The 13,374-nt window shown below is 42.6% G+C and overlaps 1 protein-coding gene across 1 annotated transcript; it reads right to left on the bottom strand.

Moving 5' to 3' along the window:
* Nucleotides 1-2,643: 2,643 nt before the first annotated feature.
* fzd6 (frizzled class receptor 6) lies at nt 2,644-13,157 on the bottom strand. Its single transcript, XM_020611682.1, has 8 exons — nt 12,869-13,157; nt 11,159-11,587; nt 5,345-5,541; nt 4,668-5,247; nt 4,139-4,558; nt 3,715-3,863; nt 3,206-3,613; nt 2,644-2,959 (listed from the first exon to the last, which is right to left on the bottom strand). Exons 2-8 carry the CDS (start codon nt 11,342-11,344, stop codon nt 2,797-2,799), a joined length of 2,103 nt encoding a protein of 700 aa, XP_020467338.1. The 5' UTR covers nt 11,345-11,587; nt 12,869-13,157; the 3' UTR covers nt 2,644-2,796.
* Nucleotides 13,158-13,374: the final 217 nt, after the last annotated feature.

Below are 13,374 nucleotides of genomic sequence, written 5' to 3'. Positions count from 1 at the left end.
ACCCCTGTTCACATACCACCATAACAATACACAGGAGAAAATTAAATGATAAGGATTCCCTTTTAATGTGGCTCCCATATAAAAGGTACAGAAACAGCTAAACAGACAGTTAAATATGAAAGACATTCAAATAAATCACAGCCGTTTTTCTGGAAATACTTGAATAAGTCCAATGTGGTCCATGACCCATATGTTATAAATAAGCCCTAAACAAATTCTAAAATCCAGTTGTTCATTTGTGTGACAACTCAAAGTTGATTAATGGTTTGTGCTTCTACTGACAAATAGTGTAAAGCCTGTTTTATTTCATTCCTCAGTTTGATCCAAAAATCATATGATGTCACACCTACACCAAGAACACAGACATCACACCTGGGAAACATCTGTAGGTTCTCTGAAGGTGAGGAGCCCTTGACAGAAAGGCACATTCTTTTAGAAAACTACAAAGCTGTACTTTATCAAGTACAGGCCATCTTAACACACAGAGACCAACCTCTGCAGAATAAGGAAGAAAATGAAAGCATATCATTTACGAAAACAAAAAAATATATCAAGTTTAAGAGTTTTTCAGAGGAGAGAAAAGTAGCACACTGTTTAGCGAGACGAGGTTTCAATACATTTTTTCCAGGAAGAACAATAAGACATTCATAAAAAAGTTTACACAGAAAGACTCCCCTTAAGTTGTTTGGCATTATCATGACCTTTCTAACAAAATTCAGTGTAATGATTTATCCAGTCAAAGACTAAAAACAAAATATTTCCAGAAATATTGCATTTGTTTACTTGTGTGCATTCTATGCCTCTAGGCTACCAATCTACAAAGCAGTAGACCCAGTGCATGTTGTAAAATTAAATGACCATTGGTAGTCATACAGCAGGGATGCAGCTGTGCTGCTGCAACATTCAGGTAGGCTCAAAGTTCAGTAAAGCTGAAAGACACAGCTGTTATCACCCCAACTTAATCTAACACCCACAGATCCTGGTCCTACATGCCACACTGAGGTATGTTGCAGTTCACTGACTATAATGTAATCAATACAATCATAAGCTAATGCATTGAGCTTACATCTATATACAGTGAACAAAATTATAAATGCAACACTTTTGTGTTTGCCCCCATTTTTCATGAGCTGAACTCAAAGATCTACGACTTGTTCTATCTACACAAAAGGCCTATTTACCTCAAACATTGTTCACAAATCTGTCTAAATCTGTGTTAGTGAGCACTTCTCCTTTGCCGAGATAATCCATCCACCTCACAGGTGTGGCATATCAAGATGCTGGTTAGACAGCATGATTATTACAGGTGTGCCTTAGGCTGGCCACAATAAAAGGCCACTCTAAAATGTGCCGTTTTATCACACAGCACAATGCCACAGATGTCGCAAGTTTTGAGGGAGCGTGGAATTGGCATGCTGACTGCAGGAATGTCCACCAGAACTGTTGCCTGTGAATTGAATGTTCATTTCTCTACCATTAGCCTTCTCCAAAGGCGTTTCAGAGAATTTGGCAGTACATCCAACCAGCCTCACAACCACAGACCACGTGTAGCCACACCAGCCCAGGACCTCCACATCCAGCATCTTCACCTCCAAGATCATCTGAGACCAGCCATCCGGACAGTTGCTGCAACAATCGGTTTGCATAACCAAAGAATTTCAGCACAAACTGTCAGAAACCGTCTCAGGGAAGCTCATCTACATGCTTGTCATCCTCATCAGGGTCTCGACCTGACTGCAGTTTGTCATCGTAACAGACTTGAGTGGGCAAATGCTCACATTCGATGGGGTCTGGCAGAGGTGTTCTCTTCATGGATGAATCCCGGTTTTCACTGTACAGGGCAGATGGCAGACAGCGTGTAGGGCGTCGTGTGGGTGAGTGGTTTGCTGATGTCAACGTTGTGGATTGTGTGGTCCATGGTGACGGTGAGGTTATGGTATGGGCATATGTTATGGACAACAAACACAGGTGCATTTTATTGATGGCATTTTGAATACACAGAGATACCATGATGAGATCCTGAAGCCCATTGTTGTGCCATTCATCCACGACCATCACCTCATGTTGCAGCATGATAATGCACGGCCCCATGTTGCAAGGACCTCACACAATCCCTGGAAGCTGAAAACATCCCAGTTCTTGCATGGTCAGCATACTCACCGGACATGTCACCACCCATTGAGCATGGTTGGGATGCTCTGGATTGACGTATACGACAGCGTGTTCCAGTTCCTGTGAATATCCAGCAAGTTCGCACAGCCATTGAAGAGGAGTGGACCAACATTCCACAGGCCACAATCGACAACCTATTCAACTCTATGCGAAGGAGATGTGCTGCACTGCATGAGGCAAATGGTGGTCACACCAGATACTGACTGGTTTTCGGACCGCCCCCCCAATACAGTAAAACTGCACATTTTATTGTGCAGTTTTACTGCTAAGGCACACCTGTAATAATTATGCTGTCTAATCAGCATCTTGATATGCCACACCTGTGAGGTGGATGGATTATCTCGGCAAAGGAGAAGTGCTCACTAACACAGATTTAGACAGATTTGTGAACAATGTTTGAGGTAAATAGGCCTTTTGTGTACATAGAACAAGTCATAGATCTTTGAGTTCAGCTCATGAAAAATGGGGGCAAACACAAAAGTGTTGCATTTATAATTTTGTTCACTGTATGATAAGACAAACAAATGGGTATGTCAGTCAGCATCAACTGTGACTGTTTTCTCAGTGGTATCAAGCATGGCTGGATGGATGGTTGGACAGACACAAACTTTAGGGGCAGATATCTTAGCAGTCGCTGCCCTTTGTGTCCTTGCTCTCCTCAGGCACCTGGTGCACCAGCTGGTGGGTGGAGTCTTGGATGCTGCTGCTGTGTGATAGGTTTAAAGCTGGATGTTGCTCTCCACTGGGCAGCTGCTTGGCCTCTGACAGCTCGTTCCTCGGACTCATCCTAAACCAGTCAGAACACACATCAGAGGTTACTGGTGCTTACATGGACAGATGTAGTTCCATATAATGAAAAGCAACACAGCCACATTTTCACAACGAAGAGGAATAAATAAGAGAAGAGATGCAACAGAAATGTCTATTACATCAGCGTACAATAATGCAGGTAGTAAAAATGATACTTTTTTTTTCAAAAACGATAAAAGTTCCAACAACTCTATATAAGGTATCCTCCATCTGTCTCACTGACCTTCCATCTGGGACTCTGTGTGTGCTCTCTGAGCAGCTGCTGATCTTATTGGAGCTACCACCTCTGCTGCGCCTCTCACCCCCCTCCCTCTCTCTGTCCTGCTCCCCCCTCCTGGAGCTTTGACTGGCACGGCCCCTGTCCAGGTGTTCCCTGGCAGAGACCTCAGACAGAGAACCTTGCATGTGGGGTTCATGATTGCCCAGTGCAGAGGTGCCTTGATTAGTAGTGGTGGGAGCAGTGGAGGCATTGGTCATTACAGCGCCTGTGCTCGTGCCCATGGACTTGGAGATGACCTTGAGTTTGTGGGAGCTGGGCTTGTGGTGCTTCTTCTTGTGCTGGACATGGCTGTTGTGCTTGAGGAAGAACTCACAGGACTCCTGGAGCACCCGGCGGCTCTCACTGATGGGACTTGGGGGGGTCACAGAACACACAGTGTTGAGTCAAAGTACAGATTTATTTTTCATGGAAACTGAATCTGAACTGTGACAGGACAAGAGGCTTGGTCTTACTCTCTTTTGCGGGTCCTGTTGAAGAAGTAGGCCCACTCGGAGCATGTCTTTTTGCTGCTGACCCAGAACACTGCAGATATTCCAACTATCAGCGTCATCAGGTATTTCACCAAAAACAAAGAGAGGTCAGGACGGCCGTGCTCTGTTGTCTGAAACAAAGAGGAAAATTCTAATGGAAACAGAATCTACATAAAGTCTGTAAATTAACAAATCCAGTTTTTTTTTTACTTAAGACAAAATTAAGCTGAGCCTGTTTTTCACTTTTACGCTTGTACTTTTTAGATGTTTCTTGAGATTTCTCCTCTTTCTCCAAACCATTATCACAGAGTGTGATAGTAAACAATCCCTTATGTATACACATTTCATTTTTTCATTTTCACTTCTGATATGTCTCCTGCCTAAACTTGAGCCACAGCTTCAGTACCTTGTAGGAACAGGGGATGCTGTACTCCTGACAGCGGTCATTGATCCAGGTGTTCTCCCAGGTGGTGCGATGACTTTGTTCGTAGGTATAGCAGGCTAACAGGGTGACCAGCGGAAGCAGGTAAAGGCAGCTGAACACTCCGATGCGGATCATGAACTTCTTCAGCTTCTCCTGGTTGCGCTCATCGTGTTGAATGACCTGCCGGACGTGGTTGAGAGAAACGATGCCTGCCAGGAGGAGGAAGAGGCCAACTATGACACCCACACACAGAGGAGCCAGAACAAAGTAGCGCAAGGCATCCAGGTCATAGAGTCCCACAAAGCAAACACCGCTGATGTTGTCCCCTTCAACCTTGTTCAGAGCGAGCAGCATGACAGTTAGTGCCCCGGGGATTCCCCAGGCCGCAGAGTGAAACCACACCTAGAGAAAAAACACAAGGAAGAATATTTCACCATTATCCTGGCTGCTAATAGTTTGCAATTGTTCATTTCTTGGCTGCATTCTCTTCTCTTTTGCTACAAAACCTTACCGCTTTTTTCTCTATGGCCTCACAGCTCCACTTGGGTCCAGCTGCCAGGAACCAGGTGATAGTGAGTATGACCCACCAGACAATACCAGCAATGGAGAAGAAGTAGAGGAGCATAAAAAGCACAGTACAGCCTTTGCTCTGTGAGCCAAGCACCACTGTGGTCACACCTGTAGGATGGGAGGCTTTGGTGCAGGCTGCATTGTTTCCCAGAAGGAAACCAATGAAGTATATGAGTGAGACAAAGCTGTAGCAGACTGCGTAGAAGATTATGGGGCGCTCGGGGTAGCGGAAACGTTTGACGTCAATGAGGAAAGTGAGGAAAGTGAAAAGGGTGGCTCCCAAGCAGATGATGGAGCACACGCCGATGAAGCTCTTGGCAAATTCAATGTCATGGGGCTTGAAGTACATGTTAGAGCAAGGTGGAGCACAGTCCTCGGCACCCAGGAATGACGATCCATGGCCCGGCTTGGTCTTTAGCTGCAGAGGGCACCAGAAGCCCAGGTCCCTCTTAACTGATGAGGAGAAGATTGGTGTGGTTGCAGGAAGCACAGAACCATCCGGGGAGCTACATGGGTCCAATCTCAAGGAAAGAATAATAACAGGATAATGAGTGATCAGGAGTTATTAGTATTTCTCTAATGGACTGTCTCAATGAATTTCAAGTGAGGTTTTCTTACTTCTCGCACTGTAGCTCGGGAGGCCAGGTGATACCAAAGATTTGGATATTCTCCTTGCAGTCGGTCAGGACAGCCTCACACTTCTCTCGGCACGGGCGGATAACCATATTCTCCTCAGTGCATTCTGGAATAAAGGCTTGGCACAAGAAGTGGTGGACGGCTGGAGAACAGCGCAGGTTTGCCAGGGGCATGAATGGCTGGGGATGGAGAGAAGAGTTAAGTAATAATCACATTGATTTTGTCTATTTGAGAAGGCCTGATCCAAGTTTATCTGAAAAATACATGAACTTTCTCAGTATATTTCAACTCAAATGGAAATTGTGCCGCTCACAACTGTCTTTTCATCATCTCCCTGAGAAGTAAATCAAATTGTGAACGACCAGTGTGTTTGTGTCTTTTTATTGCCGGGTTCGCTTTGTGGTGCAGAATAAAACATTGCTATCAGACATCTGTTTTAGTTAGATTCAAATGCAATGAGGACAAATTGTCAGCAAAATATAACAGAACATGAAATCACTTTTATGAAGATTTGTCACATCCTTAAATTGTTGTTAGCGACCAATGAGACAATAACATTTTTTTCTTTAAGTATAACTACTTATGTGAAATTCGAAATAAGAATCTAAAAAAAAAAAAATCTGATGCTATTTATGTCAATATCTGTTTTTGGATGTTTGTTCTTTCAGACAAAAGGTGGAACGCCTGGTAAAGGACTGTGTGAGACTAAAAGATGTTTTCTAAGGCGTTACCTCTACATTTTAGAAGTATGTCAAATTGATCAAATTTTTATTCTGGTGGTATAATAAGCTCAAGTAATTCTAGGAGAGACAGTCTGGGCAAAGCTCTTTAGAATTGTCCTTTCATTGGGAACTTTGTAAGGAAAACAAAGATACACCTTGTGAGTCTGAGGACTTTTCATTATACAAAAAGACATATTTTAAGACTGTCACATCCTCTGTAACAGAAACTGGATGTAATTATTGTATGTATGTATGCAACTTTCATAACTTGAGTAGTTTGCAAAGACTGATGCTCTACAGGAGTGATTCCCACCTTAGGGCCAGGAACCCCTCAAGTGACTGTGAGAAAAATTACAGGGGGCAGGCGCTAGCCCCCATTTGTGTCCTAAGGAAGATTACAAACCTATGAAAATAACCATGAAGGTACAAGCCACCGCTAGATAACTGGCAAAGAAAAACATCACAACTGTACACATTTGATACATAATGTAATGTATAGAGTACTGAGGTCATAAACAGGAGTAATGGGTAGTGAGACAATTAACAGCATAGCAACATAAGCACGAACTTTTATACTACATAGAATGATATTTATTCTTTAGACACTTCCCAAATATTTGCTTTTTTGTGAAGAACTGGATGATTTGACCTCTTAAGGACAAAACAGGAGAAACTAATCATACTTTGCTTGACCTGGTCCTAAATCCTAGACATATAAAACTGGTGATAAACAGCCACAAATCAACTTTGCTTTATTCACGCAAGTCAAAAAAGTCGAGAATCACTACTGTTCATACAGTATTAACTTCATTTTTTTAGCTGCAGCGCTCTACAGTGTAACACCGCACAAAGGGGCCCATTCACAAGCTGGAAACCATATTCTTCCGTTTCAACACACCAGTCAAGAGCTTGAGGACCGAGAAGGTGGAGGGGGATGGCAGGAAATGAGTGTACAGAAACACACAACGTCAAGCCAAAAAGGCTGGAATGCACAGGGTTGTTGATAGGTTAAGCTGCTGAGGAGCCACAGTGTCAACATCTCTACAGCATGCGTGGACACAGTGGGTTACACAGCTTATGGCGAAGGCAACTTCAGTCCATTTGGATAAATCCAGATCATGTCCCTGCTGTTCTTTCTGTATCTTTGGAGTCTGAGTAAACGTACAGTCTATAGACGAGCAAAGGCTCCAGCAGTGCTGCTGATAAACCGGCTACATCTCAGGAATACGCCCAGAACTGCTCTGTTCTAACCATGTAGACATTAACGAGTAGCTGGGACTCGTGGTCTGAACCTGATACGATCATTATCAGACATTCATGTACGATGTACTGATATCAGTCTGTACTGCCACTATTTGTACACAAAACACACACATACACTGCAACATAGTTCACTATTCAGTGTTTATTCTTTTCTCCTGACATTCATTTTGGCAGTAGACCCATGTCTCTGGGGCTTGCTCCCTCACAGTACCATCCTTGTTTCTCTTTGGTGGAGGTCATGGAATCCCTGTCAATGACCTCCCCGTTGCTCAACAATCTGACCTCTATTTGCTTTACGCATTACAGTAAAAACTGCCCTCACTTCAGAAACCTTCAACCAGGTTCAGCAGTACAAGCTGAGCTGATCTGGTTTTAAAGTCAACTCCTCTTCAGGGAATTTCATAGCAAAGTACTTAAGGACCAAATCACTTGAAAGAGACGCTCACTTTTTGAAACTTTTACTCAAACTTTTAAGACTATTGAGTGTTTTGGGTGTGCCAGAGTACACCAGTTAGTCTTTCCATTCCCTATTCCAACACTTCAACCTTTTCTGCTTTCAATGCTGGCAAACACTGGTGAAAACTGGGACCGAGGGTGGAAAAAAGGTTAGCCCTCCTCCGGAAAATCCTACTGATAGGCTGGACTGACCTCAGTGTGAAGCAGAAACATGCTTGATCACAGGGCCTGGTGATAAATCACTGCACCCTTTCAAAGAGCTATGTATAGTATGTAGTGTTGAATGTGGGCCAGAGAGTGTAAGTCTGCCACCTGGGAGACAGCACAGTGGAGGTGAGACTGTGTACAGGGGGGACCAGAGTGACGGATTAACAGAGGGAGAATACTCTTCGTGGTATGCAGGGTAGGCTTTGTGTTAAACTGGGTGTGTCCTTCCCTCCCTCCAGAAATCAAAGCCTCTTCATCGTTGAAGTTGCCTGTGGCCAATGTCACTGTGAAATAAGAAGCCTATACCTTTGCCAGATACCACACAAAAGACTCCTGACACCCAATGTGTGTAACTGAAACTCTGGCCTTCAGGAATGTCAGGACCCAGGATGCAACTACTACAGAGTCTGAGTTCACTGCTGAGGAGAGGCACAAGACAACAATCCTTTTTGTCTAATGGCACATTAAACACAGTGTTGTAGCCATCTATAGGTAAGACAACACAGAGAATATAAGAAGAGAGAGAGATAACTCATATGCCACAATTTGACATTACACTAGAACAATGCTGTAACTGAAGTAACAGAAGACAAGATTTCTACTAAATCAAACGCAGTGATCTAAACACATATCAAGCTGAAATTTGAACTTTCCTCACTTGTTGAGTAAGGAAATATTGACTATGATGGCACTGCAGCTATTGTGCACATATTTGTCCTGGTGACCTGAAGGAGACTACAGATCTGTCTGGGCCAGTCCATGAAAACTAGACCTTCTCAACAAAGTCGTTGAAGTTGCCTGTGGCCAATGTCACTGTGAAATAAGAAGCCTATACCTTTGCCAGATACCACACAAAAGACTCCTGACACCCAATGTGTGTAACTGAAACTCTGGCCTTCAGGAATGTCAGGACCCAGGATGCAACTACTACAGAGTCTGAGTTCACTGCTGAGGAGAGGCACAAGACAACAATCCTTTTTGTCTAATGGCACATTAAACACAGTGTTGTAGCCATCTATATGTAAGACAACACAGAGAATATAAGAAGAGAAAGAGATAACTCATATGCCACAATTTGACATTACACTAGAACAATGCTGTAACTGAAGTAACAGAAGACAAGATTTCTACTAAATCAAACGCAGTGATCTAAACACATATCAAGCTGAAATTTGAACTTTCCTCACTTGTTGAGTAAGGAAATATTGATGGCACTGCAGCTATTGTGCACATTTGTCACTTTTCTAAAACAGGATAAATCCATTGTTGTACAGGTTTGTGGGTGGGCGTTTTCCATGGCAGCTGCTGAGCCCTGTACAGCCTACAAGCTGTGAGAGTGTAGATGATGGAGCACATATAAACTCCCATTTTTGCCCTTTTTCAGCAAGTACACATAGCATTGATTGTGTATCAGTAGCAATTTAAGAACTCTGTCCCTTTACAACATTAGTTCTATGGGCTTCCATGTTATTTCAGCACCTGCTGTGTCACTGGCACCTTCTGTGTCCTAAGGCTGTGTCCACCCTGCCTTGTAAGATAGAGGGTTGTCTAACACTGTGGCTAGACAACCCTCTAGCAGCCAAAAGCAGTAGCTATTAGAATTTAGGCGATATGAACAAATATTTTGGTGCCCCCCCTACACAGATAATGCACCAGTCAAATTGCAATATCAGCACTGTCAGTTGTACATAAAAATGTACATGCTGGGAGGAACACTGATGTAGCGGCTGCTGTCACAGGAGAGAAATACATTTAAGGTCAAATTTTTCTTTTTCACAATTTGTAAAAACGTTCTGACAAGTCAAAACAAACACCAAGGAGCTAATGTGCAAAACCTCCTAGAGCAGACTGAACTTGAATTATTGTTATAAGAAATGTCTCCTCAAATAAACTGTGCCTTCATTTCATGGATAATCCTTTTGTTTTATTGTGAGATAAAATGAGCTGCACAGAAAACTACTTACAGAGTATACAAAACAACTTTCAGATCTAAGTGTAACTGCTGCCTTGTACTTAACGTACGCTTTTCTACCCCGTGTTGTCACAGTATGGTCAGTAAATCAGCCCTGCCTGCCACCTAGTGAAGGTAATAAGACTGTAATTTCATAGTAATATTAGTGTTTTGTATCATATTAGCAGTAACTAGAGTGCTCTACTGGACTGACAAATGTGCTCATTAGTCAGCTAACACTAGCTTCAGATTGGAGGCTACATTTTGTACAGTTTCTCACAACCAGGCATCCATAGTTAACGCTATTCCCTGGAAACAGGATGGGAGAGGCACAGAGCCCTTAGTAGCAGCTTATGGTGTTGGTTTGTTCTGAGTCTCGCTAGACCCTGCAGCAGGCAAAGATAAATTAGCTAGAGTAGCTTTAATGTGCAGCTCCAATAGGAAGATACTCCTTCTTCAACAATTCCTCTCTGAATTTCAATGTGTCAGTGATTTAGTTTTTAAAATCCATTATTTATGACTGAGAATTCAAGGTGAGATTCATAGTTATCCTGTTCACAGCAACTGATGTTCAGCAGTGCTCTCTACCAGGCATGGTTTGGTTCGTGATTTGTTTGTGCCTGTTGATGACCATTACAAAACATTACGTAATTAGGGTTTAATCAATATACACTTCTGAGGGCTAACAGATGCTGACATTTACAGACTGGGGCCATGACTAGCACTAATGATAGCACTAATAATGGCAGTCATTCTGAGATGATATTCATTACCTTTAAGTGTGACCTGAATTATATTTGTTATTTACAAGCACAGGAACCTTTTTGCTATCACAGACCAATGTAAATACAACTCTCCATGAAAACCCAGACTAATGAGGGGAAGGGTCAGCAGCTGTTAAACCCCTTAATGTAAAGTTTCCCCCTTAAAGTTGGAAAAGCATCTTATATTAAAAACACCAGACAGAATAACAGATACATACTCTGTATCACATCCGGTTCATCATTGTAACTATAAATTTCAGTGGAATTCAGTGGATTGAATATGTTCTCTGAAACTTTGAGATCGCCACCTGAATTTAAAATAAAGTTCTGTAGGTTGGAACCATGTTTGGTGTTTAGCCAAATACGGTTCATACCCACACAGCATGGGTTTTTAGTGACTGGCTCACCTAATGCCACAATTAAAAGAGCTCACCTCCATATTACTTGCTGCAATGTCCTGATCATAGTGCTCCATCATGTTGGGAAAGAAGGTCATGTTGTAGGGCATCCCCAAGCACCGGTGCACTTTGATTGGCTCACAGGTAAACTGGCTGTGGGCGCTGCAGGTACCCACCCACAGCAGAAGTAGGCACACCCACAGTGGGCCTGGCATCAGCATTGCAAAGGCTGATCTGGAGTGTGAGAATCTGTTTCTGTGTAAACCAGAACAGGTTTCTTTGTGGCTCAGTGTGAGGATATCCTGGTGAAAATGTAGAATTCTCGTGAATCACGATGTTATCCACATTTCACTCCCTCTGGGGACATCTCAGTAGAGCAGGTGGCCGTTGCCACAGATAAAACTTTCCCATCAGCCCCCTGTGTGGCCAGCAACTTCTGGGTCACAGAGAAGAGTCCCCCATCCCTGAAACAAAAGTAATTGCACTATATTTCAGCTGCACAAGGACTGAGAGGTTTGTTTTAGACCACAACCCACATTTTATGAAGATATGCCTTCAGGAATCCCAACTGAGAATATGTTTGAAGTTGGTTATCACCTTATTTACTACAGAATTGCAGAGTACAAACAGATTGTAGCTCTATCATCTAAACAGGTCATCATACGGCCTCTAATTGTACCTAAAGAATGAAACATAACTATTCCTCATTTTTCCTGTGCATGCACTCCTACAGATCCCTTGAAGGCTCCAGTTTTGGAAGCACTGTTTAGAGATGTGTCAGGCAGATGGAATTATCCAGTCAATTCCTTTTACAGACTTTAAGTGCATACATTTACACAGGGTGGGGAATGATAAAGATCCAGGCTGACTCAGAAATGAGTCTCAGCTTGTTGATGCACATTAAACACTACATTAAAGTGTCAGAGTTTCACATACACACATGCATAAGCAACTAAGAATCATGAATACCCAAGAGAATGTAATGTTTTCCCAGTGAAAAGCAAAGTACCAACAGGTCTAGCCTAGGTTTCTACAGAGCCTTATATACTGTAGAACTAGAGTTGGATATTAAGGATGGTTATATTTTGTATACTTACACCCGCACATGTGTATTACAACTATCAGTTATTTGGAATGTTGTTTGCTTAAGGATTTGAACTTTTAACAATACACAGATAGATAACAAATAGATAATAGTTGCTAATCTGGGTGTTTGAACTCCTGATCATTGTACTGTTATCACTGTGGTGAGAGATTACTCAGTGATACCACAACACGGTTTATATATACAGTGACCACTTTCAACAATCTCCATAGTCCACGGCCTGTAGGTTCCCAGAGCTGCACTGAAATAATAGTGGAAACAGGGGAAGCAAAGTTTGGTTGGGTAGCAGCATGAAATCTTCAGCTAGCAAATTAGCAACAATGATAAAAAGGTTAACGCAACAAACAGGCCTAACTACTCAACACGCACCACAGGAACACCTGTGCAGATTAGTAAAAACGTCATTATCAGCTTTATTTAACACCACCAGTACAAAGCATATCCTAAAGCTAAATACTTTTCACAATATGTGAGTTTTCCGTGGACAGGAAAGCCATTGACCCATGAATTCGACACCACCTGCGGGGAGAGTGCACAATAAACCTCCCTGCCTCGGTCGCTGTCACAGGACGGGGGCCGAAGCAACTTCGATAGCAAAAAGAAAGCCATAAAGAGGAGAAAACTCAACACAGAGACTTACCCAAACTGCCCAGCAGTTCATGTACAATCTAACAACAGGAATACCCGTCGGAACAACAGCTGGGAACAGCACAGTGTTTCCTTCGGGGAGCTCCAGTCCGGTCCCTCTGTTTTTCTAGTGAGGCTGAAATGAAGCTGCTTTCAGGAAAAATTGGAGATCTGACAATGTTATTAACTCTTATGAACCGATAATAAGCGTGTTTGTTACACGATAGGCGCAGTGTTAGCCCAAATTATTTAGTTGAGACAGAATTTGCTGTTGAAATTTTTTTCCCTGTGCATTTTGGAACATAAAATATGTGAACAATAGAAAGATAAATATAAGAGTGTTGCATTTTAATTGTTAAACCAAGAACAAAAAAGACATAACATTTGACATGTTGTGTACGTACATGTTTTCCAGTTTCATCTTACTAATCTAAGTCGATACAGATAGTAACCAGTGCAAAGGCAGCTGTTATAAACCGAACGCACTTGATGCCTGCCAAAAGAGCTGACGGAGAGCAT

This window comes from Monopterus albus, unplaced genomic scaffold (assembly GCF_001952655.1).
Source record: "Monopterus albus unplaced genomic scaffold, M_albus_1.0 scaffold116.1, whole genome shotgun sequence".
Lineage (NCBI taxonomy): Eukaryota > Metazoa > Chordata > Actinopteri > Synbranchiformes > Synbranchidae > Monopterus > Monopterus albus.
This window is presented reverse-complemented; position numbering and strand designations above follow the sequence as displayed.